The following is a 24,782-nucleotide window of genomic DNA, read 5'->3' on the forward strand; positions in this document are numbered from 1 at the left end:
CGCGACCATTTCTCACGCGTAATACATGTCGGCCCCAAAAAAGACCTGCCCCTGCCACTATAGTTTTGAACAGAGACATAAAAAACTTGTTTGAAACAAGCGCGTCTCCATCTAAAGCATTACAGTCGTCAGTTTCCCGTCCAAAAATAAACAACATGTAGTAAGCAACACACGACATACACACACACAAGTGCTGAGCAAGCATGTCTTAATGTTTCCATTTTTTTTTCTTCAAATATTCCGTCTTGCATGCATGGCAGTGCCTACAGGCCAAGCGTGCACCAATCATGCTGTGCATACCATGAAATACATGCCCAAAGGATATCCAAACTCAAACGCCATCGTATGCAAAACATAACAACAAGTAAACATTAGTGTCCGCTGCACTCCCATGACTATATGGCTGCAGGTGGCACAACGGGCGCTGGCGGCAGCTGCTCAATCTGACGGATCAAGAAGCTCTTCTCGTCGATAAACTGCTCGTCTTCTGTTCGGTCTTCCAGGAAGGAAGGAAGGAAGCGCAGCAGCTTGTCCCGGTTGCTAATCAAGATGCGCTGCACTGCGACTGACTTGTTGGGATTGGCAACAAAAACCTATCATTGTAAGCGTTGGATCCACGCAGCTACAACCCTGACACTGCTCACCTTGAAGACATGGAAACCCTCGTAGTTGATCATTTTCCTGTCGTCTCGCAATAGCTTCATGATGATCTTGAGATGCTCGCCAGAGTCGACGTATTGTGTCATGACATTGTAATTGGCCCGGTCCAGTAGAATCTCGCCCAGCAGCTTGATGGACTGACGCTTCGTCACATAGCTCTCCGACTGAACCAACATCGTGTTGTACTTTGAGAAAAAAGCATCAAAATTGGTCTGCAGGAACGTCGCTACCAATGGCTTGTGTTTGGTCAGGATTTCCTGTCAATGTGTCAGTCACTTGTCCAAGGGTTCTCATACCAGCTAGTCTTACCCTGAACGTATTGAATGCGTCTGCGCTGACTTCAAATGCACCCTTGTCTATCCATCCAAAAAACTTCCAGAACACGCCGTTGCCAGATGATGGTAGATCGGGGTTGACACTGCCCAGATCAAGCGTCTTTCCGTCCTCCATTGGCTCGTCGTAGAGAAGTAGCGCAGCAATTGCGTCATATTTGAGTGCCTCGCGCAGAATTCCGCCACATGGCATGGCGCTCTCTCGCCTGTCGTAGCCCCGGCATAGCGCTATTATGATATCCGGCCTGTATGCGACAACATGCTCCAAGACTTGCGGGGTTGGCTGACCGGCGGGCTTGTAGCGGAATGCGGTCGAGAAGATGACTTGTGCGTCCTTTCGCGATTCGAAAGGGAGCTTGTGAATGTTGATAGCCAGGGCGTAGAGCAGGTCTTCGTTGAGTATGTTTGTGAGGAGCTGGAAGACGGCCTCTGGGTTGACTTCGGTATCTGTTCCATGTGTCAGCGCTGTATAGACTGTGCACATTGCACAACCACAGAAAGGCGAACCATACCAGGCGTGCCCTGAAGCCGAACTTTCATCTGCTGCAGGTCGAGCGCAAGTCCCTCCTCCAGCTGTCACGTGTTAGCCATGTTTTGCAGGCACCTCGACGCCGCCACATGGTCGCACCTTGGGATTGGGCTTGTCCTCCTGCCCAAGCCGCAGTGTGAGCTCCTTGATTGACCTTGTCAACTCAAGGTTGTTCTTCTGTTTGTTCCGGAAGAGGAAAGCCATGTTGAGTGGTCTGCCAGGCTTGCCAGGGCGAGGGTCGATGTGGGATAGCGGCGACGACGTGTGGGGTTGCAACTTGGGGCCAGGGCCGAGAAGGTTCTATCTTGACGGCGACGACATACAGGCGGGAGCGGGTGAAGTTTGTCCTGACACAGCGGGGGGTTTGATGTAAGCAGGGGACGCCAGCACGTTTTGTTGTTCTGCCAGTGTTTTGCTGTACTGACGCTGTTGGCGGTTGCTTGTGAATGGTCCGAGGGTCAGCCCTGCAGTCAGTGCTAGCGCCCGCCTGCCGGGCTTTCTTCCACGTCCGTACTTCCACTCGCCCACCCATTTCGCTGCCCTTTAATCGAACCCAGCATAATACGGCGCGCGGCTGCAGAGGGGCACTGATTGCATCGCCTGAAACTTTTGACTATTTCTATGTAATGACGTATGACCTCGTCTTAGCACCGAAGCTGCGGTAAATGCCTCGCACGCGCGGAATTCCCCCGCACAACTCCCACCCATTATATCATGTGTATGCCTTGTGCACCTCACAGAGGCGCTTTCACTGCGCAAAATATGCATGCTCGAGAACCTGGGTCCAGAATTAGCTTTGATCGCATGACTGATCTACCAGACGTACCTTTGATGCGCCCATCCTTGTGCCACTCTCGTACCTGACCAGGCTGCCTACCAGATCGCGTTCTGCTTCAGATAGGTCAGGTAACAACTGAGACCACTCTTGTGCTGGATATTCGTAGAATTGCACCTTGCCCCAGTCACGGAAATCTGCTGCTTCCTGTTGGAGTCAGCAAAGTCTTCACAGTCGCAATCATGTGTGGACTAACCGGCCAAACATCCAAGTTTGGTGTTCCCAGCTTCTTAAACACACTTTGGATCAATGCCAAGTCACTTCCCAGCTCTCCGGAATCGAACAGAGTCTCGTGGCCAGGAGTGAGTGCTTCCGCCACCGTGCAGCCAGCAGCCCATAGGTCCAGACTGCAATTGTACTTTTGATTACCGAACAAAAGTTCTGGGGGTCGGTAGCAGGTGGTGCCAACGTCAGTGATCTTCGAGTCTGCCGGCTCTGAGCCCGGCACTGCAGGCGCCCAGGCAATGCCAAAATCAGACAGATATGCAGGGCCGTCCAGAGACTTGAGAAGAATGTTAGAAGGTTTGACGTCGCGATGAATAATGCCTTTGCTGTGAATGAAGGCTAGACCAGTAAAGAGGTCCTTGAGGCATGACTTGATTTGACTTTTTGACAGCTTCTTGTCACATAGCAGATCACTAAAGTCGTAGCGCATGAATGGAAAGACTAGCACAAACTGACTTCCGTTCTCACGGAAAGTGTCCAGTAGCGGGATGATGCGGTCTGAGGCTGCAAGGCTGAGGATGTTGGCTTCACGTTTCGAGTCGTGGGGTGGCTCCATAACTGAAGGCGTCGTGATTTTGAGCGCAACCAGTCTGCTCTTTGCAGGCGAGTCTACTGGAAAGAAGCCATCATTACCCAGTGCGGGTGCTTTGTAGACGACAGAGAATAGACCTTCACGGTGGTAGACGGCATTGTGATATTTCCCAATGGGCTTGCCGCCCGGAGTTGGGACATAGTCTTCATCCTGTCATAAGAGTTAGTGCATGTTGGGATGATTGTGATGTGCGATGCAACAACCTCTGGTGTGGGAAACTCAAGTGATGGCCGCGGAAGGCACATCACCTTGTCATTGCACTGCCGGTCATAGTCGTCCTGGAAAAGCATTAGAAATTCCACGTCAAGATGCAAAAGGTGTGGTTCCTACCAAGGAGTGCGCTGCATCATAAAAAGCTGCCTCGTCTCTAGTCGCTTCCTTACGGGCATCGGCTGCGGATAGCGATGGGTTGGACGATTGGTAGGCAGATGTTCTAGCACGGGATTAGCTACGGCGACAAGAAAAGATCGGACTTTGGCGTGTGGCAGGCAAGCAAAGGCATGCAATTTCTCAGCAAATAGCAGGAGAGGGAGTGCATCCAAGCATCGAGACATGGATCAGGGTCAGGCCCTGCCGAGCAATAGCTCAGGTGTCCCAGCAGGATTGCCTAGCGCGACAATGGAGACATTTTACCTGCATTTTAGTGACAGCCAACAAGCGCGTCGAAAAGCCGAGGCGCGATCGCCAGTCGGACGAAGCCATGTGTTGGGAAGGGATGTGAAGGGAGATGGGTATCACGCAGAAGCAGAAGGGAGATGGTGGTAGTATCAAGTAGTAGTAGTAGTGGTAGTAGTAGTAGTAGTGGTAGTAGTAGTAGTAGTGGTAGTAGCAGTGGTAGTAGTAGTGGTAGCAGTAGGAATTATAGGAGTAATAGTACAGTATTAGTAGTATTGGTGGCAGGCACGAGATGGGCCGAACAAGGGCATCAATGGTACCCAACTGTGTGCTGCTGGGACCCGCAGAGACAGAGCGGTGTAGACAGCGCAGCCTTGATTGCAAGTAAATGTCCAGCCATGGCGCCGCAAATGAGTGTCAGGACGAATACAAGGCGTCTCGTCTTGCGGCCTGCGGAAGGGCCGGCCGTGCTGGAGCTGGGGTGTGTGTGCATGTGTGCGCGTGGGTGAATGAATCGTTTCCAAGGTTACGTCAGAGCCCCGGCGCAACCGCGGCCTTGGGCGACTAGGCCCAAAGCGCAGAGTCCCAAGCCACCACGGCCAGCGCAGTCGTAGCCGCATCCGCTCTCACGACACTTTGACAAGCTGCGACGGCTTGGAGTACATGTAAACTCGGCTGCTCCGCTGCTTCCCGGCTGCGCGCCTGTGCCCCCTCCTCGACGCCATGGAGCTCCAACGCAAAGAATACCCAGCATTGCTGGTAAGAGCACTCCCCCCAAGGTCCGTCAGGCCCTCAGCATCCGCTCACTCGATCCCCAGACATCGCTCTCTCCCGCGCAAGCCGTGGCGGTACTCGACAGTCGCATCAAGCATGTAGGCCAATTGAACACGCACATTGCCGACTGGCTGCAGGTGGGTTGGCCCTCGGGTACCCGCACACCACTCACAACTCACCACAAGCCCAGGAACGCCGTCGCGTGGAAGAGCAGTATGTCCAAGGCCTGCGCAAGCTCGCAAACAGACACCCTCCCGACGAATCGTCAGACCTCGGGTACGCTTCCCTCTACAATCCGTACCTCTGCGCATGAATTGACCGCCAGGCAGCATCTTTGCGACCCCATGGGAGAAGATCGTCATCGCGACCGAGAATGTCGCCCACTCCCACGCCCACCTCGCCGCCAAGATCGAGGCTGACGTCGAGCGACCCCTCCGCGACTTCACCAGCACCAACCGCGAAATCCAGGCCATGGCCAACATCCAGGGCAACCTCGCCGCCATCGCCAAGGACATTGACTCGGCCCAGAAGAAGCAGGCTAAACTTCGTGATAAGGGATCAAAGGCCAAAGCGTCTGCCGTTGCCGACGCCGTGCAGGACATTGAAAAGGCCGAGTTGCAGTGGGACTCGCAGGCGCCCTACGTTTTCGAGCAGCTACAGGCCATTGACGAAACCCGGCTGAACCACCTCCGCGATGTTCTTACCCAGTTCCAGACGCACGAGGTGGACCAGGTCGAGCGCAGCAGGTCTTCGGCTGAGGAGACGCTGAACGCCATGCTCAATATTGAAACTGCAGACGAGATTCAAATGTGGGCGCTGAGGATGCGCAGTGGCGATGCCCGTCCCCCTTCGCGGAAACCGAGTAATACTCCAACGCCAGCAAGGAGCTTGGCACCACCTGCCTTGCCATCCTCCCCTACTGGAGCAGACGACAATAGGAGCCAGAAGAGCGCCTCAGCGCAGGACAAACAAAGCTCAAACCCTCTGAAGCGAATCGGTACAGTTCTGGGCCGACGGAGACAGAGCACGCACCCATACGGACGCGCGGCATCACCAGACCGGAAATCATCAGCAAACATTGGTTCGGCTTTTAGTGGCTTTGGCAAGGGGAAATCCAAAGACCGCGACAACCAGATCCCTACTTTGCCCCCAATGGCCGAACGTCCAACATCACCGTTAAGGAATTCTCAGCGACCCAGCACTTCCCAAGAATCGGACACTCCGAACCTCACCCAACAAACCAGTTCCGAACCCGCTCCCAACGGCACCGTTCCCAAGTCATCTGAGGCGGAGAAGGAAGCAGAAGCCCCTAATGCTGTCAATGGAACGTCATCTGTACAAGAGCCGATACCAGAGCTCAATGAGCCTGCACCAGCACCCGCCACCACGGAAACACATACAGAACCAGGGAAAGACGCCGAAGGTTACTCTGTACCACCATCCGCTCTTGACGCCATCACGGAGGCAGAAAGGGAGGCTGGATTGTAAGTACAACATACATCTGAGACCCTAACGGAGCTGACAAAGACTAGTGTGCAAAGCGAAGGAAACCCACCTCCTCAATTCAAGCTCGATATTAGAAACGCCCCAATCCAAGAAGAGGATGGCGATGCTGATGCGGCTACCGCGAACCTCGTCAACACGCTGCGTGCAGTAAGTATTTCCGGATGTCAAACCGATCAGCACTAACGTCAGTGCAGCAAGCCGCACAACCCAAGCGATCCAGCACACTGCGAGGGCGACGAGATGTCCGTAACACGATTTTTGTTCCTAGTCCGGCAACACCAGAACTTCAAAGCATAGGTGAAGTGCCGCCACTTTCAGGCGGTGATTCCGCCCCAGCTTCCGGGCCTACCTCTGCAACCTTTGCTCCTCCTCTTCCACCACAGCCTTCGTCTCCAGCATTCAAACCTCCGCATCGGTCGTTGTTGTCGGATGACCATGCCCACTCAGATACGCAGTCCATTCGATCGGGCCGATCGCTAAGTAGCTCCGCTAGCACCACGGTAAAGCATCCGGACCTGCATGAACCGGGGCTCAATGCGTCACTAGTGGAGACTGTCAGCGCTTGGTTTGAGCAGGGTAATGTCACCAAGGCAATGGTAATCGGGCAGGTTGCACTTGCATACAATCCTATTGATATTTCGGCTGGTCCCTTTGGCACAGAGAGTATACGACTAGATAACTTTTCTGTACTTGAAAAGGTAGCGCCCAACCCTGCCTTTATAGAGCAGGCACCAGATAACCCAGGCAACTACACTGTGGACTTGTCAAAGATTACAAAGACTTCCGTAGCCTTCCACTACCAACTCCACATCGAAGACAGCAATATTGCCTCTCTTCCTCCCATCATCCTCACCCCCATCTGGAAACCAGAACCCACGCAAATGTCCGTCCTCCTCAACTACTCGCTCAATCCCAAATTCGAGCTCGGCTCTGCAACAAGCATCACAGTCCGCAACCTCGTCCTTGTCATCCGCCTCGAGCCCGGCTCAAAAACCACGGCTTGTCAATCCAAACCCACAGGTACCTTCTCCCGCGAAAAAGCCCTCATCTACTGGCGCCTTGGCGACGTCACCCTCTCCAAAGACGCAGCCGCACAAGCCGTCCGCGCCCGCTTCTTCACCGACGGCCAGGCCAACCCGGGAAACACCGAGGCCCGCTGGGAAATCAGCGACGAGCAATGTCTGGCCATGGGCAGCGGTCTCAATGTCAGCATGAGTCAGAGCGTTTCGCCTAAGAAGGATGATGTCGAGGATGACCCGTTTGCGGATGCCGATGAGAGCGAGAATGTGCCGGCTAGTCCGGTTGTCGAGTGGAAACCTGTCACTGCGGTTAAGAAGATTATGAGTGGGACTTATTTGGGGGTTTGAAGAGGTGTAGTAGAGTGGAAGCGTGTAGAGGGGGGTGTAGAGAGGATAAGGAGTGGTTAATTGAAGTAATCAGTAGGGATAGAGATGAGTTGTTAGTTGAGATCAGGGAGTGAGAGAGATAGAGACAGTGTGTATATTGGTCTGTTGATAGAGCTTGATGGCTTGAGAGTCCTCTTTTGTTTTTTGTTCGTTTCATAGCGTAACGTTTTTATCCGGACTTTGAGAGAGAGAGAGAGAGAGAGAGAGGTCTTGTCATATCTTTTGTGTGCGTGTGTGTATTTTACACCCCCCTCCTCCCCCTCCTCTAACTCCTTTTGTCTTTCCGTTGTTTCTTTTGTTCGATTTCCTTTTTTTCCCCTCCCTTTCTACTTTCGATGTATATATATATATATATATTTTTCTCTAAACTGGAATTAAGATTAAGATTATTAAGATGTGTGGGGTTTAGAGTTTTACAGAGTTTCTTCTTCTGCTTGTGATCACGGATTGAGTACTTAGTTGAATCATGGGTTTTTATGGATACAGTTTTTTTGATTGGATTTTGTTACATGTCACTTTGCTATGGTTTAAAACTAGTTTATGTGCTCTTCCTTCAAGGCTACGCCAATTTTTCGGTTGAAATCGGAAAAAAGGGAGAGAAAAAAACAAGTGAGGGATTGGATTGGGATATCCCAGAGAAGCCAGAAATAAAGTTATTGGCAATACAGGGGTCAAAAAATTCTGTACCTACCGCATATCTAGGGACATTCACGTCACAATCAGCACATGTTTCTCCTTGTGCATTCAATGTTCCCGGTATTTCAGCATGTCGTCCTAGTGGCATATGGGCTCTGGTGAAAACAGGGATCCAGAATCTCTTTGCAGTAGGGGGTTCGGGCGTTGCATATAAACATCACTTACTACGCTGCTGTAGAAAAAAGACGATTGCATTAATACATAGATTCCAAAATATCCTATCGGAGGTTATGAGTATAACTTACATTTTGGAATGAAGAAGAAGCTCCGTATATCAGATGTCCGGACCTTTTTCCCTGGTCAAATAAAAACGCCTCTAACACCGTACGCTGTGATGGCTTGATCAGATCATCTGACGCTTCGTCTCAGACCGCGATCATTCGATACTCTTAGCGAGCGCCCACAAGCTGTCGAGCTTGGCGCGGCCAAGCGTCTCGCGAGCTTCACCAGCGGTTTCGCATACTCTTGAGCCCCATTTTCGGAAAGATCGCTCCTTGATCTCGCCCTCGAAGATGAGCGTACACTTGTTGGATGAGTGGTCCTTTACATCCCCAGTGTCGGTGAGCGGTCTCAGCCATTGCGGATCCGAGGCTTGCTTCTCCATCTGGTTCTCTGTAGGTGGACCATTCTCATGCCATTTGATGCGCTGGAGCATGAGTTTCTTGTACTTGTTGATTGCATATGCACCACCTTCGACTACAACCAGATTCAAATCAGGATTGAACAGTGTAATTCCGGTGAGGGCATGTTCCTTGGCGTTGCTGTCGATCTGGAAGCGGTGCTTGCCATATGCCAGAGTATTGATTTTGAAGACACACATGTATAGTCCCTTTTGCGCATCCTTCTCCTGGTTCGCAGCAAGCTTCGCTTGTCTTTCTTCTTTGGTCAACTTGCGCTCTTCATTTGCTGTAACATGGTCATCATGACGCTGCTGGATCTGCGATTCGACGAGCATCTCAACAGCTGTGGGATCTGCAATGGCTTGTTCTCCCATGACACGCATCATGTTACCGCGCTTGACCTTTGGTGGTGGTGGCGGTTCAAGACCGAGACGAATCTTAGCCTGATGTTCTTTGAGGTCTGCAGCACGTCGCATCCTGCGTAGCTTCTGTGTTTCTTTAGTGGTAAGATACATGGGCTTAACCTGGACCAGGCGCTGATCTTGGGGCGCTTTGAGTAGTGGTGGATGCTGGACATATAGTGTTATGATGGAATCATCAGTGTCAACCTTGACTTTGGACGGGTCGTCGATGCAATCGTAGTTGGGCTCGGCTAGGATACCCTCGTCCCACCATTCGATATCCGGAGGGGACTGGACCAGGAAGCCGCGTTCACTGTTTTCATCAAGACCAGCGCGGCGGGCTTGAATAGCGAGTGTCTTTTTAATCTCCTCGAGTCGTCGTTGTGCGCGCAGCTTCGAGGCCTGGTCGAGGTACTTTCCATGTTCGTTGAACGAGAGGACACGGGGGCCCCTCTTCTTGGCAAGAGCAGCAGTCTTGGGGTCAAAGTACGGGTTTTCTAGCTCTTCATCTTGCGGTTGTTTTTGGCTCATCACCGCGGCCTTGGGTTTCGCATCAACCAGGGGCGTTTCCGAGCGACGGTTGCCCAGGGTTGTCGCAAAGCGTGGGCCCGTGGAATCGGGAGCGGGGGTTTTGGCTGCTGAGCCCGCCTTCAGCGCCTCCATCCTCGCCTTCATGGCTGCTAGTTTGTCTTGAACCGCATCACTTGCCCCAGCCGCCGGCGGTAGGGGGGTTGAAGAGGCAGCGGGTTTCGCGAATCGGGCTGCAATTTCGGCGGCCTTTGCTTTGGCTCTGGCTTTTGCAGCTTCGACAGCATCTGATGGTTTCGGGCGCTTCACATCGCTATTCGGGCCCTGACCCTCGGGATAGGGGCGCTTCTCGGCCATGGTCATGGTGGGTAGTCGTGTGTGTATGTGTGGATGCGGAGTTTCGGGGGAGAGATTCTGTCTGGGAGGCGCAAGGCAGTCGCTGAGTCACTCGTCGGCCCGCTCGAAGCCAGTGAATTGGCCTGCTGGATTGGCGCGAAGAAGCACAAAGGGGTGCCTCGAGATGAGCGTTGAGAGGTAATAGTGATGGAAATGGTAGAAGCCAGTGGCTGCGGAGTGACGCGAAATGCACGCTGCGGCCTGGCTAGGTGTCTTGGCGTGCATGACCGCTAAACCCTGGGCGAACTTTTCTGGTCCCGAAAAAACTCCCCGCAAGTTTCGCGCTGCTGCGAACATCACCACCACCGCCTTTGCGCGCGCATTGCTTCGAGTACAGGCGCTGCGGGCACTGAGGCGACGCCATGAATACCCACCAGCCAACTTCCTCGGCCATTAATGGCATCGAGTTTGGCTTTCTTACTACAAAAGACATCAAGTCGCTCTCGGTGAAGCGCATCACGAACCCAACCACATTCGATTCGCTGCTTCACCCAGTGCCAGGTGGTCTGCACGATGCAGCACTCGGTGCTTTCCTCGACAATCCGTGAGCTTCATCCGGCCACTCAAGACCCCATTGTCTATGCTGACAGTCTCCAAGATGCGGAACATGCGGTCTCACAAACTTCCTGGGCTGCCCTGGCCACTGCGGCCACATCGAACTCCCAGTACCTGTATACCACCTCACATTCATTGACCAGCTGCTGCGACTGCTCCGAGGCAAGTGCGCATACTGCCATCAGCTCAAGTTCCCCCGTGTGCAGGTCAACGAGTTCGTCTCCAAGCTGCGCTTGATAAGATGCGGATTGGTGCAAGAGGCAAACGACATGCACGAGCACATCAATCTTGAAAAGGGCAAGACAAGCAAACGGGCCGCCGACGATTCCGAAGATGAAGACAACGACCAAGATGACATCATCTCACAGCGAAACAGCTATGTGAAGAAGTGCATGAAGCGAGCGGGCATTTCAAAGCATGATGCCAGGTCGGTGCGCGAAAAGAATGAAGCCATTTCCGATGCGCGCCGACAGGTAGTCAAGGAATTCTACGCAGAGCTTGTCAAGCGCAGGACCTGTGGCAACTGCCAGGGCATCAGTCCTACGTACCGTAAAGACCGGGGCATCAAAATTTTCCGAAAGGCGCTTAGCCAGAAAGACAAGACCAAGATGGCCCAGGCGGAGAAGCGCATCCAAAATCCCCTCGATATTCTGGCCCGGCGAGACGCGAAGGCAAAGAAGCAACACGTACATGCGGACGAGGGTGTGGCGGACCTAGACCCCGCCTCTGAAGAAGATGAGGACATCGATATGGAGGACTTGCAACAAGCCGATGGCTCGCTCGTCGCCACCGAGGCACGCATGGCCAGGAAAGCGAAGACGGATGAGACCTTGGAAGCCGCACAAGAGTACGTTAACTCGAGTGAAGTCAAGGCAGCCATGACTCTGCTCTTCGAGAACGAGTCGGAGATGATGCGGTTGCTCTACAGCCCATACGGATCAAAGTCTCTGGTGGATGTGAGCGCCGACATGTTCTTCACTCAAGCCATCATTGTCCCTCCCAACAAGTTCAGACCTGAAGACAAGACGGGCGACTCCATTGCTGAGTCGTCTAAGAATAAGCTCTACAAGGGCATCCTGGAGGCTTGCGAAAGCATTCGTCAGATCAGCCAGGAGATGCAAGGCAAGCCCAATGAGCTAGGTTTCAGACAACGAAACTTTGACGACATGCAGACTCAATTCGTGAACCTACAGGGCGCTGTGAACGCCCTCATTGATCGCGACGCCAACCCCGTACAAGGCCGTGGTGCGGTTACCAACGCCGATGGTATCAAACAAGGTCTCGAGAAGAAGGAGGGTCTTTTCCGGAAGAACATGATGGGCAAGCGTGTCAACTTTGCTGCACGAAGTGTCATTTCACCCGACCCGAATATCGAAACCAACGAGATTGGTGTCCCTCCAGTATTCGCCGTTAAGCTTACTTATCCTGAGCCTGTCACCAACCACAACTTTTACGACCTCAAGGAAGCAGTACTCAATGGCCCAGACAAGTGGCCTGGAGCGCACGCCATTGAGAACGAATTCGGACAAATCATCTCGCTGAAGAAGAAGAATTACGAAGAGCGATTAGCCTTGGCCAACCAGCTACTCGCCCCATCCAATTCCTACTCCAACGGTGCCAAGAACAAGAAAGTGCATCGCCATCTCAACAATGGCGATGTGGTGATTATGAATCGACAACCGACACTGCACAAGCCCTCTATGATGGCGCACAGAGCACGTGTGTTGCCAGGAGAGAAGACGATTCGTATGCACTACGCCAACTGTAACACATACAACGCCGACTTTGACGGTGACGAGATGAACATGCATTTCCCCCAGAATGAGCTTGCTCGCGCGGAGGCCATGACTATCGCAGATACTGATCACCAGTATCTGTCTGCAACCGCTGGAAAACCCCTACGAGGTTTGATTCAAGATCATATTTCCATGGGAGTTTGGCTGTCCAACAAAGACACCTTCTTTACGAGAGACCAGTACCACCAGCTACTCTACTCTTGCTTGCGGCCAGAGGATGGCCACACGACCTCGGGCAGGCTTGAGACTGTTGTGCCAGCTATCCTGAAGCCTCAACCAATGTGGACAGGTAAACAGATCATCACAACCGTCTTGAAGAACATCAAGCCAGCAGAATACCAGGATCTTACACTTTCGTCCAAGTCATCCACAAACGGCAAACTGTGGGGCGCACACTCCGAAGAGCAGTTTGTCATAGTCAAGGATGGCGCGCTTTTGACTGGCATCATGGACAAGGGTCAGATTGGACCTGCTGCTGGCGGTCTGATCAACGGTATCTACGAGGCATATGGTGAGACCATCGCTGGAAGGGCTTTGAGTATCATTGGACGGTTACTTACCAAGATGCTACACATGCGTGCATTCTCTTGCGGTGTTGAGGATCTTATCCTTACCGGACAAGGAGAGGAGGCAAGATTGGTAGAGCTCCGCAAAGCAGAAAATATCGGATTCGAAGTAGCGTCCAAGTATGTTACTTTGAACGCCGAAAAGATCGACCCTACCAATCCAGAGCTACGGCGACGACTTGAAGCAGTTTTGCGAGATGATACGAAGCAACACGGTCTCGATCTTCTCACGAACACTGCAAACAGCAAGATCTCTTCGGCGGTCACTGCGGCCGTCCTTCCTGACAAGCTCATCAAGGCGTTCCCCAAGAATCAAATGCAAGCCATGACAGGTTCTGGTGCCAAGGGTAGCATGGTCAACGCAAACCAGATTTCTTGCAATCTTGGACAGCAAGTTCTTGAAGGCCGAAGAGTTCCCGTCATGATCAGTGGTAAAACGCTGCCGTGCTTCAAGCCTTTTGAAACCAGCGTCCGTGCTGGTGGTTACATTGTCAACCGTTTCTTGACTGGTGTCCGACCACAGGAGTACTATTTCCATATGATGGCTGGTCGAGAAGGTCTTATTGATACCGCTGTCAAGACTTCGCGTTCCGGTTACCTGCAACGATGTATCATCAAGGGTATGGAAGGTCTTCGCGTTGAATACGACACCTCGGTCCGTGATTCAGATGGCTCTATGGTCCAGTTCCTCTACGGAGAGGATGGACTTGATACGACCAAGCAGAAATATCTCAACGACTTCAAGTTCCAGGCTCAGAACTTCTACTCTTTGGCTCAAGCCCTTCACACTGCAGAGGCCTACCCTCGTGTCTCCAGTGCTGAGGCTGCTGAGCATAACAAGAAGGCTGCGAAGAAGGCGAGGAAGGGCGATACTGCATCCATGGACCCTGCCACTGCAGTTTATACGCCCTCGCGGCACAGTGGTAGTACTTCGGAAACATTTTTGCAAGCCAAGCGCGAGTACTGCGATAAAAATCCCGACAAGCTGCTCAAGAACAAGAAGAAGGATGAAGAAGGCGAGATTCTTAAGCGCACATTTGAGCAGATGCTCGACCTCAAATACCTGCGATCGCTGGTTGAGCCTGGTGAGGCTGTTGGTGTTGTGGCTGGTCAGTCGATTGGTGAGCCTTCAACACAGATGACACTGAACACTTTCCATTTGGCTGGCCACTCTGCAAAGAACGTCACTCTTGGTATCCCTCGTCTACGAGAAATCGTGATGACGGCTAGTGCAAACATCTCCACACCTTCGATGCAACTATATCCCCACCCCGAGCTGTCAAAAGAGGATTGCGAAAAGTTTGCAAAGAGCATCACGCGTCTACCACTTTCTGCTGTGCTTGACAAGGTCACCGTAACAGAGACGCTCGGCGCGGGTACTCAGTTCAGTCAGGCGAGAACCTACAAGATTCGTTTAGACTTCTACCCTGCAAAGGAGTATACCAAGGAGTATGCTATCAAGGTCCGTGACGTTGCCGAATCGATTGAGCAGAAGTTCTGCCCTCGACTACAGAAGATGATTCGCGCCGATCTGAAGAAGAAGGCCGCAAACAAGTCACTCTCTACAGCAAGCTCAGCTAGTATTCCCACAATTGGCGAGAAGACTGGTAGGAGTGATGAAGCGACAGTTGAGGAGTCCGAAGAAACTCTTCAGGCTGATCGGGAAGGTGGTGCTGAAGACGAAGACAGTGATGATGGCGAAGGCGACAATGACAACACCCATGCCAAGGATCGGGGCAGGCGTGAGGACAGTGTAGCCTATGAGGAGCCAGAGGAGGAAGAACAAGCTGCCAATGCTAGATTGGACCGAGAGGATGAAATCAGCGAGGACGACGAGACATATGGCGGCAGCCCCAAGCCATCACGCGCCGTTACCCCCGATGCCGAGTCAGACGATGAGGATGAAGAGATGATTGTTCCTACCGACGAGGCCTCGGACGTTCGCCGTGACCGCATTTGCACCAAGAATGCTGACATCTTTGAATTCACTTTCGACGACCGCAAGGGCGCTTTCTGCGAGATTAGTTTTGAGTTCTCAGCTTCCACGGCGAAGCTTCTCATGCTCCATCACGTCGAGGACGCTGCCAACTTTTCCACCATCCATGTCATTCCTGGCATCACGGCCGCGCAGTTCTCGGCTCAATCGAAGGATGTCCCGGAGAATGTCATCAACACGGAAGGTTCCAATCTCATTGCCATGCGGGAATACGCTCACATCATCGACGTGAACCGCACCATGACCAACGACATCGTGGCCATGTTGCACTTGTATGGTGTCGAAGCCGCACGTGCTACCATTGTGCGCGAAATGCACGCCGTCTTCTCTGGTCACGGTATCAGCGTCGACCAGCGCCATCTCAACCTCATTGCCGACACCATGACCAAGGGTGGAGGCTTCTCGCCTTTCAACCGCATCGGCATGAAGGGTAACGTGAGTCCGTTCATGAAGATGAGTTTCGAAACCACTGTTGGTTTCCTTAAGGATGCCGTCCTCGAGCATGACTGGGACGAGCTCAAGAACCCGAGTGCCAGGATTGTTGTTGGCAGACTGAGCACAGTTGGTACAGGTGCCTTTGACGTTCTTGCCCCTGTCAGGATTCGTGACCCGCTCAAGCAGGCAGTCGCCGAGGTCAACGATGTCCTCAATGACGATGTGCGCCAGAAGCGTGATTCAGACTCTGAAAGCGAGGATGAAGAAGAGGAAGAGGAGGATGAGGATGAGGGTGGTGTGGAAGTGGAAATGCAGGACGTCGAGATGCAAGATGTGGATGAGGTTGAGGAGGAGGAGGTTCCGGAGGAACCCAAGAAGGAAAAGAAGAAGAAGAGTAAGAAGCACTAGTCACGGCCAGTAGTTGTTGATCTTTGTTGTATGTATGTTACTTGCCATGAGGTGTTTTTTGTGTCATTTGAGGGTTAGCATAGGTTTTTGGCGTTTAATATTCCAAAAAAGGATGGTGTAATGTTGCATCTTGTGAGTTTTGCACTTGCGAAAGTATCATAGATGGCGAAGAATAAAATAGTTTTCAATATTGGATTCTCTGCTCTGCTCTAGATTGATGTGATGGATTTTGAACGGGCGTTGTTACCTGTGGACGCCTTATCTCAAGACTTGTCGATCGGAAATGAAATGTACTCCAGGAGAAACGGTAAAGTTTACTTTCACCCTACTCAGAGCAAACCGTCAAATCGACAATCAAACTCCACCCACCAGTCAACATCCCACGGGATCCATCCCCAGTTCAGCTCCAACATCCAAGCATCTCGCCTACACATGTCTAACCTTCCATCACTAATCGGTACTTCGACCGTCTCCCCGCCCCTCCCAATGGCGTGACATTCCCCCATCGACCCATAAGGCTGACACTTGTTGAACCCCCCACATGAATGACGAACCCCCCCATCGCACTCCAGCCCGCTTCTCGCATCTTCCCGCGTACCTCAACAAAGCCTCGAATCGAGCGATTGTCTCAGCTATGCGCACAGGGGGGGGGGAAACATCTCACTCTGCATAACAACCACGTATCTCGCAAAAGGAAAAAAAAAGAGAAAAGAAAAAAACAAGGTCTCATAGCACACATGTGTGAATGTATGTGAAGTCCGAAAATATTCTTTCGCTTGAATACGCCTTGTCCAAATCCCAACACCCTTACTCCGGCCAAATAGATGAAACGGAGGAATTAAGATACTTTTTTTTACATATATATAGCTAACGCACGCATTATTGCTTACGCCCTACGGAACCCCCCTCCCCTTCCAAGCATCAGGAGAAGAATGCCAGTCCAGGCCCCGTGATTTGGAGCGCCTCTCCGCGCGGGCGCGCGACGCAACAGCATGCAAGTCTGACGTTTTGGGCCCCAGAATGCGGGGCAAATAACAAGACAATATTGCAATATGTATAGTAATGTAAGAGGTATATACTGGGCTGACAGGGCGTGTGTATGTGTCACCATTTCTGTGTCACTTTTCCGCGGGGCGAACGAAGAAAGATGGGGATTGGGGCGGGGCGGATAAGGTTAGGGAAGGAGGGAGATCGAGCGATACACGCTATGGTGTTGTTACTTTTTTGGGGGGGCTACTAGGGGAAATGGGAGAGATAAGGTGGAGAGGTAGAGGGTTGGTTTTGGTTGGATGGAGGGGGAGTTAGTGGGGTAGAGGAAATGTGGTATGACGATGAGTGGGAACTTGGGATAGTTAGAGTGACTTGTTGTAAGTGATCAATCTGTGGGTTTTTTGGAGACGGTTGCTGGGTGTAACGGCGCACTATGCGGTCTATGTTGCTTCCTTTTTTTTCTTAATTTTTTTCTTTCCGTCTAGAAAGTAGTTCATATGTTGTGAACCAGAATGCCAAGTCAACGGCAAAGTAGTACCCGAGTTTCGGATTCGTATTCTTGCGGTTTGGGGGTTGGGGTTGCCCAGGGACGGACGACGCGCGCGTGTTTGGCAGGTTGGGTTCGTTACGGAACCAGGTCCTCAACAAATCGAGCGAGGTTGAGCGATCGTTCCCAGAATGCCAAAACGCCGTTTGTTCGTTTGCGCTTCGCTTACGTAGCCTTGTTGTCTTGGCCATGTACACCTAGGACCAATAACCCACTTTTGCATGACCGCATGAAAACAGACTATTTTTCTCTCTCTTCGATCGCATAGAGCAAGAGAGAGGGCAAAGTGGCGTGGACATGGGTGGGTGCGACCGTAGCGCCAGATCCTTCCCGACATACCGCCCTGCATGCGAAGGAAAGCCGATTGTCGAGGTATCTCGGTGATGGAAGGGCTGACTTGCCGCGGCTCGTTGGGTTGACTTGCTCGGCAGCAGCTGAATGTGGATATCCGATTTTTTTTTCTCTCTCTCTATCGTTGGTAGTCCAAAGTCATGTGATAGAGGTAGTGCATAGAAACACAACGCAGCATAGCACAAGAGATAGGGAATAAGAGATAGAGAAAGGGCCGAAGACAATTGGCCGTTTTGGCCTCTGATCCCAGATGCGAGTCGCAGTAGTTGAAAGATGCATGGGGCTGGAATAGGTAGGTGCCTATTATTTGCACGTCTTTTCGCAATGGACAGTTAGGCCTCGACCCGACATTCCCCCCTCTGACCCACGAGCCGAGATCTTACTACTTACTTCCCAAGAAAAACAGCCATGTATGTAAAATAGGAGGGACTCCACTTTCACATGCAATCGTGTTGCCTGTTGCCCATTCCAAGGGCTGGCATAGGCCCTTGAATCCCAGACGCGGGAAACAAGGCAGCTCAACGATGTTCTCCACCGAATTGCAATGGCAGATGCACAGCACCGTGCTGGCACTAAGAGCTGTACGGCCAGAGTACCCGTGGTGGCAACGTATGACGGAGCAGGCGCCCGAATGCGATCAATGGCAAGGGTGGGCAGGCAGGCGCAAGGGAAAGAAACTGCGTGATAAGCCAAAGACGTTTTCAATCATGTGAGGTGCAAATGGCAGAGTAAGAGAAGATGTCGGAAGGCAAGGAAATCCTGCTTCTACTAATTTAGAACAGCATGGAGTTGCTATACCTGGTGTAAATCTCACGAGCCAGGGCAGCCAAGTACGCGCGGGACCAGGGATTTATGGGCCGACTTTTATCTGACGTCGCGCGCGGGTGGTCCGGCTTGGATTGGCCAGCGCGTTTTCCTTCGCCCTGTCTTTCACATGTCAAAAGACGAGACAGAGAGAGAGACAGAGACAGAGACAGAGCTCAAAGAACCCAGCCCCGAACACAACTTGCAGCGCTGCGACACGCAGCTCCTGAAAATATATTCAATTTGTGCAATATCGCTTCAAATATACAATTGGCCCGGGGATAAAAAGGGGGAGCGAGCATGTGTAAGACCTACAGTGCAAGCGACAGGCTGCATCGGGGATTCTTGACTTTGGGCCCTGTGTAACAAATGGCTTGCATTCGTCACTCTAACACTTACGCATACGCATCGGCACTTCTCTATCTTACTCCTCTTTTCTCAACATTGCGCATGCGGATCCCGCGCCCACCCAAGGCAGTGGCAGCGAACAATGGAAGGTAGAGGGGAAAAAAACCGGGGCGGCGAAAACACGGGCGTAGGGGGGGGGTTGTGCATTGGCCGTTGTTTTGGCATGCGCGTGGGCATCGAGTTACAGTAGCGGATACGAAGGGGGAGGTTGATAAAGAAATGATTTGACGGATTGGTGGTGGCCTATCGATAAGGGCACTTTCACATGCAACTGCACACCCGTACTCGTGCTCCCAGCTCCCACCTCATCCGCACACAAGCCACGCCGTTTTTAGCAAGGTCCCGCCAACCAAAGCTCAGTCACATCATAGTAGCGGCTGGGTCATTATAATAAGGCGAAGAGAAACCCCTTTGCAGGTTTTGCTTCACTTTATTTGTTCCTCTCTCTCTTTCTCCATCCATCCATTCCGTTGCCCCCTCATTGCGGCTCAACAAGAACATAGCAGCAAGCCCCCCACCTTCACACCTCGTTCTACACGGAAACAAACTCCTCCAGCCAATGGCACCACACGCAACTGACGACGGCAACATGGCAACCAACGGCGTCCCTCTCACCAACGGCGACGTGCCCACCTCCAGAATCCTCTCGGTACGTCATACTACTGTCCCCAGTGCGCCACCATCCCACGCCACGCACACACACTAACACACCTTCAGCACCTGAACTCGTACCCCGTCGTGCACGACAGCGTCGAAACATTCAAGACACATCCCTACGGCGAGCGCGCCCTCACCCTTGCCAGCAACACGTACAACAACGTCGTCGCGCCCCTGCACCCCTACCTGCGCACCCCTTACTCCTACATCTCGCCCTACCTCGCCCGCGCCGACCAGCTCGGCGACAGCGGCCTTTCAACCCTCGAGTCGCACCTCCCCATCGTCAAGGAGGACACACAGAAGCTCAAGCAGTATGCCTACTCGCCTGTCAACTATGTCCATGGCGCCTGGCAGGACGAGTATAACAAGACGCATTATAACAATGGCGTCGTCAAGATGGGTGTTGCCGCCGTTAGCTTTGAGCTCAGGATGATTAGCGATGCTTGTGATGTTTTCCTTGCTTACCTTAACAAGGGCAAGGAGCAGGCCAAGAAGAAGACTGAGGAGGTTAAGCAGTAGAAAGTTTTTCTTACGACACCTTCTTCATCTTCTTCTTCTTTGTTTTTTCCAATCTCGGATTTTTCAAAGTCTTTTATGGGCTTTGCGCGGTAGCTGGGCCTATTTCATGGGAAAAGCGAAAGCGTTTGGTTTTGAGAGTTTTTTTTTCTCCATGTCGTTGGCGGTGACAGATCTTTGTTCGTCCATTTTGCTGGAGTGTGTGTATGTCCCATTTTTGGGTTGCAGGTAGATTGAGTAATAACTATGATATCCCTTTTCTGAGAGACTAGATGAAGATGCCCGAGGAGATGACATGGGTGTAATCGATACTTCGGACCTTTGCCTTGACACGATTCAAGCCTTCATCTGTCATCCCCATATGATGACGTTCGTTTGCATTGAACTTTAAAAGTCAGTCACAATACATAGTCTCATTGGTTCCGTAGCATCCTAGTATCGCATCATCGTAGAATCGTTCGATAGGGCAGTTGAAAAAACGAATAGGACATGGGCGTGGCACTACAACTATCAGCATCACCCAACGCATCACGTCAACACCCAACAACCTAAAATAACAAGGCCAACGTGGAAACTCATGTGCATTTCATGAAGTTCGTGAATTGAGCCGGATGCCGGATTTTTCATGCTTTGATTATCAAGCCGATATACACGCCATGATGCCAGGCCGGATTTTGGGGTCCTGTCATCTTATGATATCCACCGACATGCTCATGCACAATCTTCCGTGCCAAATCATGCCCATCTGCGCCCAGCCGTGACCAAAAAGGGAAAGCTTAGAACTGTAAGGGAGTGAAGAACCATCGGTTCTTTCCGGACTGGTATCGCTCCTCGAATGCCTTCTTGACGGTCTTCTTGGCCTCCTCCCGTTGCGAGACCTCCTTGAATGTGTCGGCAGAGATGACGCCCTTGAGGTTCTCGAGCTCAATGGTGTAGCGGGTGGGCATGATGTGAGTGTCTGCTACTGTTAGTACCTGCTCCTCCGACCAGCCTCACTTCCACATACAGTTGACCTGCTTGACGAAAGGCTTGACCTTGCTCTTCTTGGCCTGCTTGGTCTTTGACATGCGGCGGGTGACCTTGGATGGGTAGGTCTCGATACCGGCAACGAGGGCGTGGGGGAAGGGGTGCGACTTGGTGCCGTTGTCAAGGGGAGAAATGATCACACACTTCTTTCCGGCATAGCGGCCCCGGGTGATGATCTAGGCGGACTGTAAGTGAGTGTAGTTGAGCGGGTTCGAGCGATTCTAACGTACGACAACGCGTCCGACCTTGAGGCTAGAAATGATATGTTAGCAGCTGTTCTGTCGCATGTTGCAGATTTTCCCAGGTGCAGGCATTGGCGCCCCGGAACACGTGTAGACGAGCATCGCGGTGCGCCAACATGCATGCCGGGAGAAATCGTGCGTAGGTTCGAGGAGGCACTCACAACTTCATTGTGGCTGTCGTCCGGGTTAGTGATGGGATACTTGGTCGTGGAGTTTGAGGTTGTCGTCAAAGCCAAAAAGCGCTGTGGGCGGTCTCGCTAGATCTTTTGGCCGGTGCCGCCACGCTAACCTGGCTAGCGGCGCTGCTGGTTGGCTGGCCCCACCCTTGCCTCTAGAAATCTCGCAGACCCGCCAAAAGTTTCGCGACGGCGACTCTGGACGACCTGGACAGCGACGACAAGCACAATGAAGATCAAAGCCCTCAGCCGGTCCACTGCCTCGACACAGGCGCCTGGATCGAGTGTTTCCAAGGTCACTCGGAATCTCGATCCCAACCAGCACCCGTTCGAACGCGCGCGAGAATATACAAGAGCTCTCAATGCGACAAAAGTCGAGCGCATGTTTGCGCAACCTTTTCTAGGCAGTTTCGAGCCCGGACATGTCGATGGTGTATACTCTTTTGCAAAGGACCCGAACTCCCTCGAGCATTTCGCCAGTGGCAGCGGTGATGGCATTGTAAAAGTTTGGGACTTTACAAGCAGAGAAGAGAAATGGCAGGCACAAGCGCACGAGAACCTCGTCAAGGGCATGTGCTGGACACAGGACAAGAGGCTGATAACTTGCGGTTCTGATCGCCAAATCCAAATGTTCGAACCTTATGCCCAGCCATCTAGGTCGCCACCCAAAGCAACCTGGCACGGCAATTCAGCCTTTACATCCGTCACACACCATCGCTCGCTGCCCACCTTTGCTGCCGGTTCTAGCGTCATTTCCATATACGACACATCGAGAACTTCTGGAGCTCCAGTATCAAGCCTCGTATGGCCATCGGTAAGTTCTGTTCTCTGACCAAATGTATACCATGTACTAATTGTGCAAAAGGCCATCGATACCATTACAGATGTCAAGTTCAATCAGGTCGAAACCTCAATCCTAGCATCATGCGCCACAGACAGAGCAGTCATCCTATATGATGCACGCACAAACTCGCCTCTTCACCGCACTGTTCTTAACTTTGCCGCAAACTGCCTTTCCTGGAACCCAATGGAGGCTTACAACTTTGCTGTTGCCTCGGAAGATCACAATGGATACATTTTCGATATGCGAAACATGAAGCGGGCTCTGCAAGTTCTGGTAAGCCCTTTGTCCAACCTAACCTTCATCAGAAAGCATTCATTGACACTAAACAGAAAGGACATGTTGCGGCAGTCATGTCGATTGAGTTTTCGCCCACTGGCGAGGAACTCATCACTGGTAGCTATGACAAGACTATCCGATTATGGGAGCGCCAAAAAGGCCACTCTCGTGATACTTATCATACAAAGCGGATGCAGCGCGTCTTCTCCGTCGCCTGGAGTCCCGACAACAACTACGTCCTCAGTGGATCTGATGACGGCAATGTTCGCTTATGGCGCGCAAGGGCGTCCGAACGACGCGGCGTCAAGTCATTTGCCTTGCGACAAAAACTTCAATATGAAGAAGCACTCGTGGAGCGATACAAGCACATGCCAGAGATCAAGCGCATTCACAAGCACAGGCATCTTCCTAAGACGGTCAAGAAGGCTGGTGAGATCAAGAATGAGGAACTCAAGTCTCTTAAGAGGAAGGAAGAAAATGAAAGGAGACATACAAAGAAGGGCGAGGTCAGGCGGAGAGCTGAGCGTGAAAAGATGATCCTAGCGCGAGAGCAATAAGGTATCGAGAAGGCAATCGTATCACACTTTCTGCATAGCGTTGGCGTTTTGGTATTTTGCACGAGACTCGGGGGCCACATGATACCACATTGAATGCATACGGTATCTGAAAATAGATAAGAGTATATGGACAAATATGTTGGAATTTTGTATTGAATACTCAGATGCCTTTACCTAACGTGAATTTTAATACGAGGTCGCGTCAACCTACCCTAAGTACCCCGCTAAGGCACACCTGTGCACCAATGCGGCGATTGCAAACTTATCAACAAAATCACGGTATGCCACTACTCCTCTTAAAAAAAAATCAAGTCATACAAAACAATCTGATCAACAGCTCTACTGTCCTTAACTTCTCAAAAATGGGAAGCGAACACTTAAAAACTGCATCTTGGTGGTTCTTCGACTTAGACGATACTCTCCACGAATTCCGCAAAGCATCTTCCTCTGCCGTCGACGCAACATTACACCTCATCATCCAACAACAAAGCGCCCAGAACATCACACCACAAAAAGACGCCATCACATTCGCCGACCTAAAAGCAGCATACTCCAAAGTCCTCAAAGAAACCACATCCTCCGCCTTCACAGACGGTAAAACAAGCCACGAGTATCGCGCCGACCGCTTTAAAAGCACACTGAAAACTCTCAATCTCTCCCTTGTCCCAGAGCAAGTAACAGAAATACTCGACGTGTACGAAAAAACATTGATGCAACATCTAACCCTCAAACCCGGTACAATACCCCTACTCAAGTCACTCAAGCAACAAGGGAAACACGTAGCCATCGTTACCGAAGGCCCGCAAGATGCTCAGCAACGCACAGTTGCTGCGTTGGGCTTAGAACCGTATTTTGACCGTTTGATTACTACGAATGCGGTTGGGATGGCGAAGGTGGATGGGTTGTTTGAGAGGGCACTGCAGACGCTGGGGGTTGAGGGGAGGGAGGTGGTTATGGTGGGGGATAGTTGGGATAGAGATGTGGTGCCTGCGGGGAAAGCGGGGATAAGGTGTGTTTGGTATGCGGAGGGGAGTGGGGAGGAGGAGAGGATTGTTGAGTTTGGGGGGGAGGGGGAGGAGAGGGTCGTTGTTGTGGATTCGTTGGGGAATTTAAGGGGGATGGTTGAGAGAGAGAGCTGAGGAAGCAGAGTTATGTTGAACGCATTCTCATGTCTTGCTGCGTGTAAGTTGGAAAATGAGATAGGTTCGTGTGGTTTTGAAAGCGTGCTTGGTTGTATTGCTACGATATCGGCATCGGAGCCCAACTGATTTGCGAATGCTGACGGCAATCTTGAACGTACATAGCGCCTTTTACGTTCGAAAACATACGTTATCCTCAATGACTATTAATGACATTTGGCTCCGGCCTTTCTGAGTGGAGTTTCTGAGAGAAAAGAATTCTGAGATTGATTACAACTAGTAAGCAGCAACTACCGCGCACCCATCCTCCGCTCCACCAATCGACACCGTCACGCCCGCAACCCATCGATACCGTCACGCGTCGACACGAGCGACACG

The 24,782-nt window shown here is 51.8% G+C and overlaps 9 protein-coding genes across 9 annotated transcripts; 6 read left to right on the forward strand and 3 right to left on the reverse strand.

Moving 5' to 3' along the window:
* Positions 1–395: 395 nt before the first annotated feature.
* Positions 396–3,137, reverse strand: COCVIDRAFT_35224 (hypothetical protein; the record flags this gene model as incomplete). The annotated part of the gene is made up of 7 exons (XM_014704208.1): positions 396–593; positions 645–896; positions 970–1,439; positions 1,505–1,565; positions 1,621–1,797; positions 2,399–2,503; positions 2,553–3,137. The coding sequence occupies 7 exons, from the start codon at positions 3,135–3,137 to the stop codon at positions 396–398; spliced, it is 1,848 nt and encodes a 615-aa protein (XP_014559694.1).
* Positions 3,138–4,511: 1,374 nt separating this feature from the next.
* COCVIDRAFT_24138 (hypothetical protein) lies at positions 4,512–7,435 on the forward strand (the record flags this gene model as incomplete). Its single annotated transcript, XM_014704132.1, has 6 exons — positions 4,512–4,547; positions 4,607–4,699; positions 4,753–4,838; positions 4,892–6,046; positions 6,095–6,215; positions 6,263–7,435. 6 exons carry the CDS (start codon positions 4,512–4,514, stop codon positions 7,433–7,435), a joined length of 2,664 nt encoding a protein of 887 aa, XP_014559618.1.
* Positions 7,436–8,546: 1,111 nt separating this feature from the next.
* Positions 8,547–10,082, reverse strand: COCVIDRAFT_24139 (hypothetical protein; the record flags this gene model as incomplete). Its single annotated transcript, XM_014704133.1, has 1 exon — positions 8,547–10,082. The coding sequence occupies one exon, from the start codon at positions 10,080–10,082 to the stop codon at positions 8,547–8,549; it is 1,536 nt and encodes a 511-aa protein (XP_014559619.1).
* A 395-nt stretch (positions 10,083–10,477) lies between these two features.
* Positions 10,478–15,871, forward strand: COCVIDRAFT_91322 (hypothetical protein; the record flags this gene model as incomplete). Its single annotated transcript, XM_014704209.1, has 2 exons — positions 10,478–10,659; positions 10,714–15,871. The coding sequence occupies 2 exons, from the start codon at positions 10,478–10,480 to the stop codon at positions 15,869–15,871; spliced, it is 5,340 nt and encodes a 1,779-aa protein (XP_014559695.1).
* A 3,659-nt stretch (positions 15,872–19,530) lies between these two features.
* On the forward strand, positions 19,531–20,147 carry COCVIDRAFT_24141 (hypothetical protein; the record flags this gene model as incomplete). Its single annotated transcript, XM_014704134.1, has 2 exons — positions 19,531–19,620; positions 19,689–20,147. The coding sequence occupies 2 exons, from the start codon at positions 19,531–19,533 to the stop codon at positions 20,145–20,147; spliced, it is 549 nt and encodes a 182-aa protein (XP_014559620.1).
* A 608-nt stretch (positions 20,148–20,755) lies between these two features.
* COCVIDRAFT_91262 (hypothetical protein) lies at positions 20,756–20,905 on the forward strand (the record flags this gene model as incomplete). The annotated part of the gene is made up of 1 exon (XM_014704210.1): positions 20,756–20,905. The coding sequence occupies one exon, from the start codon at positions 20,756–20,758 to the stop codon at positions 20,903–20,905; it is 150 nt and encodes a 49-aa protein (XP_014559696.1).
* Positions 20,906–20,920: 15 nt separating this feature from the next.
* COCVIDRAFT_24142 (hypothetical protein) lies at positions 20,921–21,581 on the reverse strand (the record flags this gene model as incomplete). The annotated part of the gene is made up of 4 exons (XM_014704135.1): positions 20,921–21,102; positions 21,151–21,346; positions 21,401–21,422; positions 21,574–21,581. 4 exons carry the CDS (start codon positions 21,579–21,581, stop codon positions 20,921–20,923), a joined length of 408 nt encoding a protein of 135 aa, XP_014559621.1.
* Positions 21,582–21,817: 236 nt separating this feature from the next.
* Positions 21,818–23,265, forward strand: COCVIDRAFT_91377 (hypothetical protein; the record flags this gene model as incomplete). Its single annotated transcript, XM_014704211.1, has 3 exons — positions 21,818–22,402; positions 22,454–22,705; positions 22,762–23,265. The coding sequence occupies 3 exons, from the start codon at positions 21,818–21,820 to the stop codon at positions 23,263–23,265; spliced, it is 1,341 nt and encodes a 446-aa protein (XP_014559697.1).
* Positions 23,266–23,627: 362 nt separating this feature from the next.
* COCVIDRAFT_13534 (hypothetical protein) lies at positions 23,628–24,404 on the forward strand (the record flags this gene model as incomplete). Its single annotated transcript, XM_014704110.1, has 1 exon — positions 23,628–24,404. One exon carries the CDS (start codon positions 23,628–23,630, stop codon positions 24,402–24,404), a length of 777 nt encoding a protein of 258 aa, XP_014559596.1.
* Between the last annotated feature and the right edge of the window lie 378 nt (positions 24,405–24,782).

This window comes from Bipolaris victoriae (assembly GCF_000527765.1).
Source record: "Bipolaris victoriae FI3 unplaced genomic scaffold scaffold_17, whole genome shotgun sequence".
In the NCBI taxonomy this organism is placed as follows: domain Eukaryota; kingdom Fungi; phylum Ascomycota; class Dothideomycetes; order Pleosporales; family Pleosporaceae; genus Bipolaris; species Bipolaris victoriae.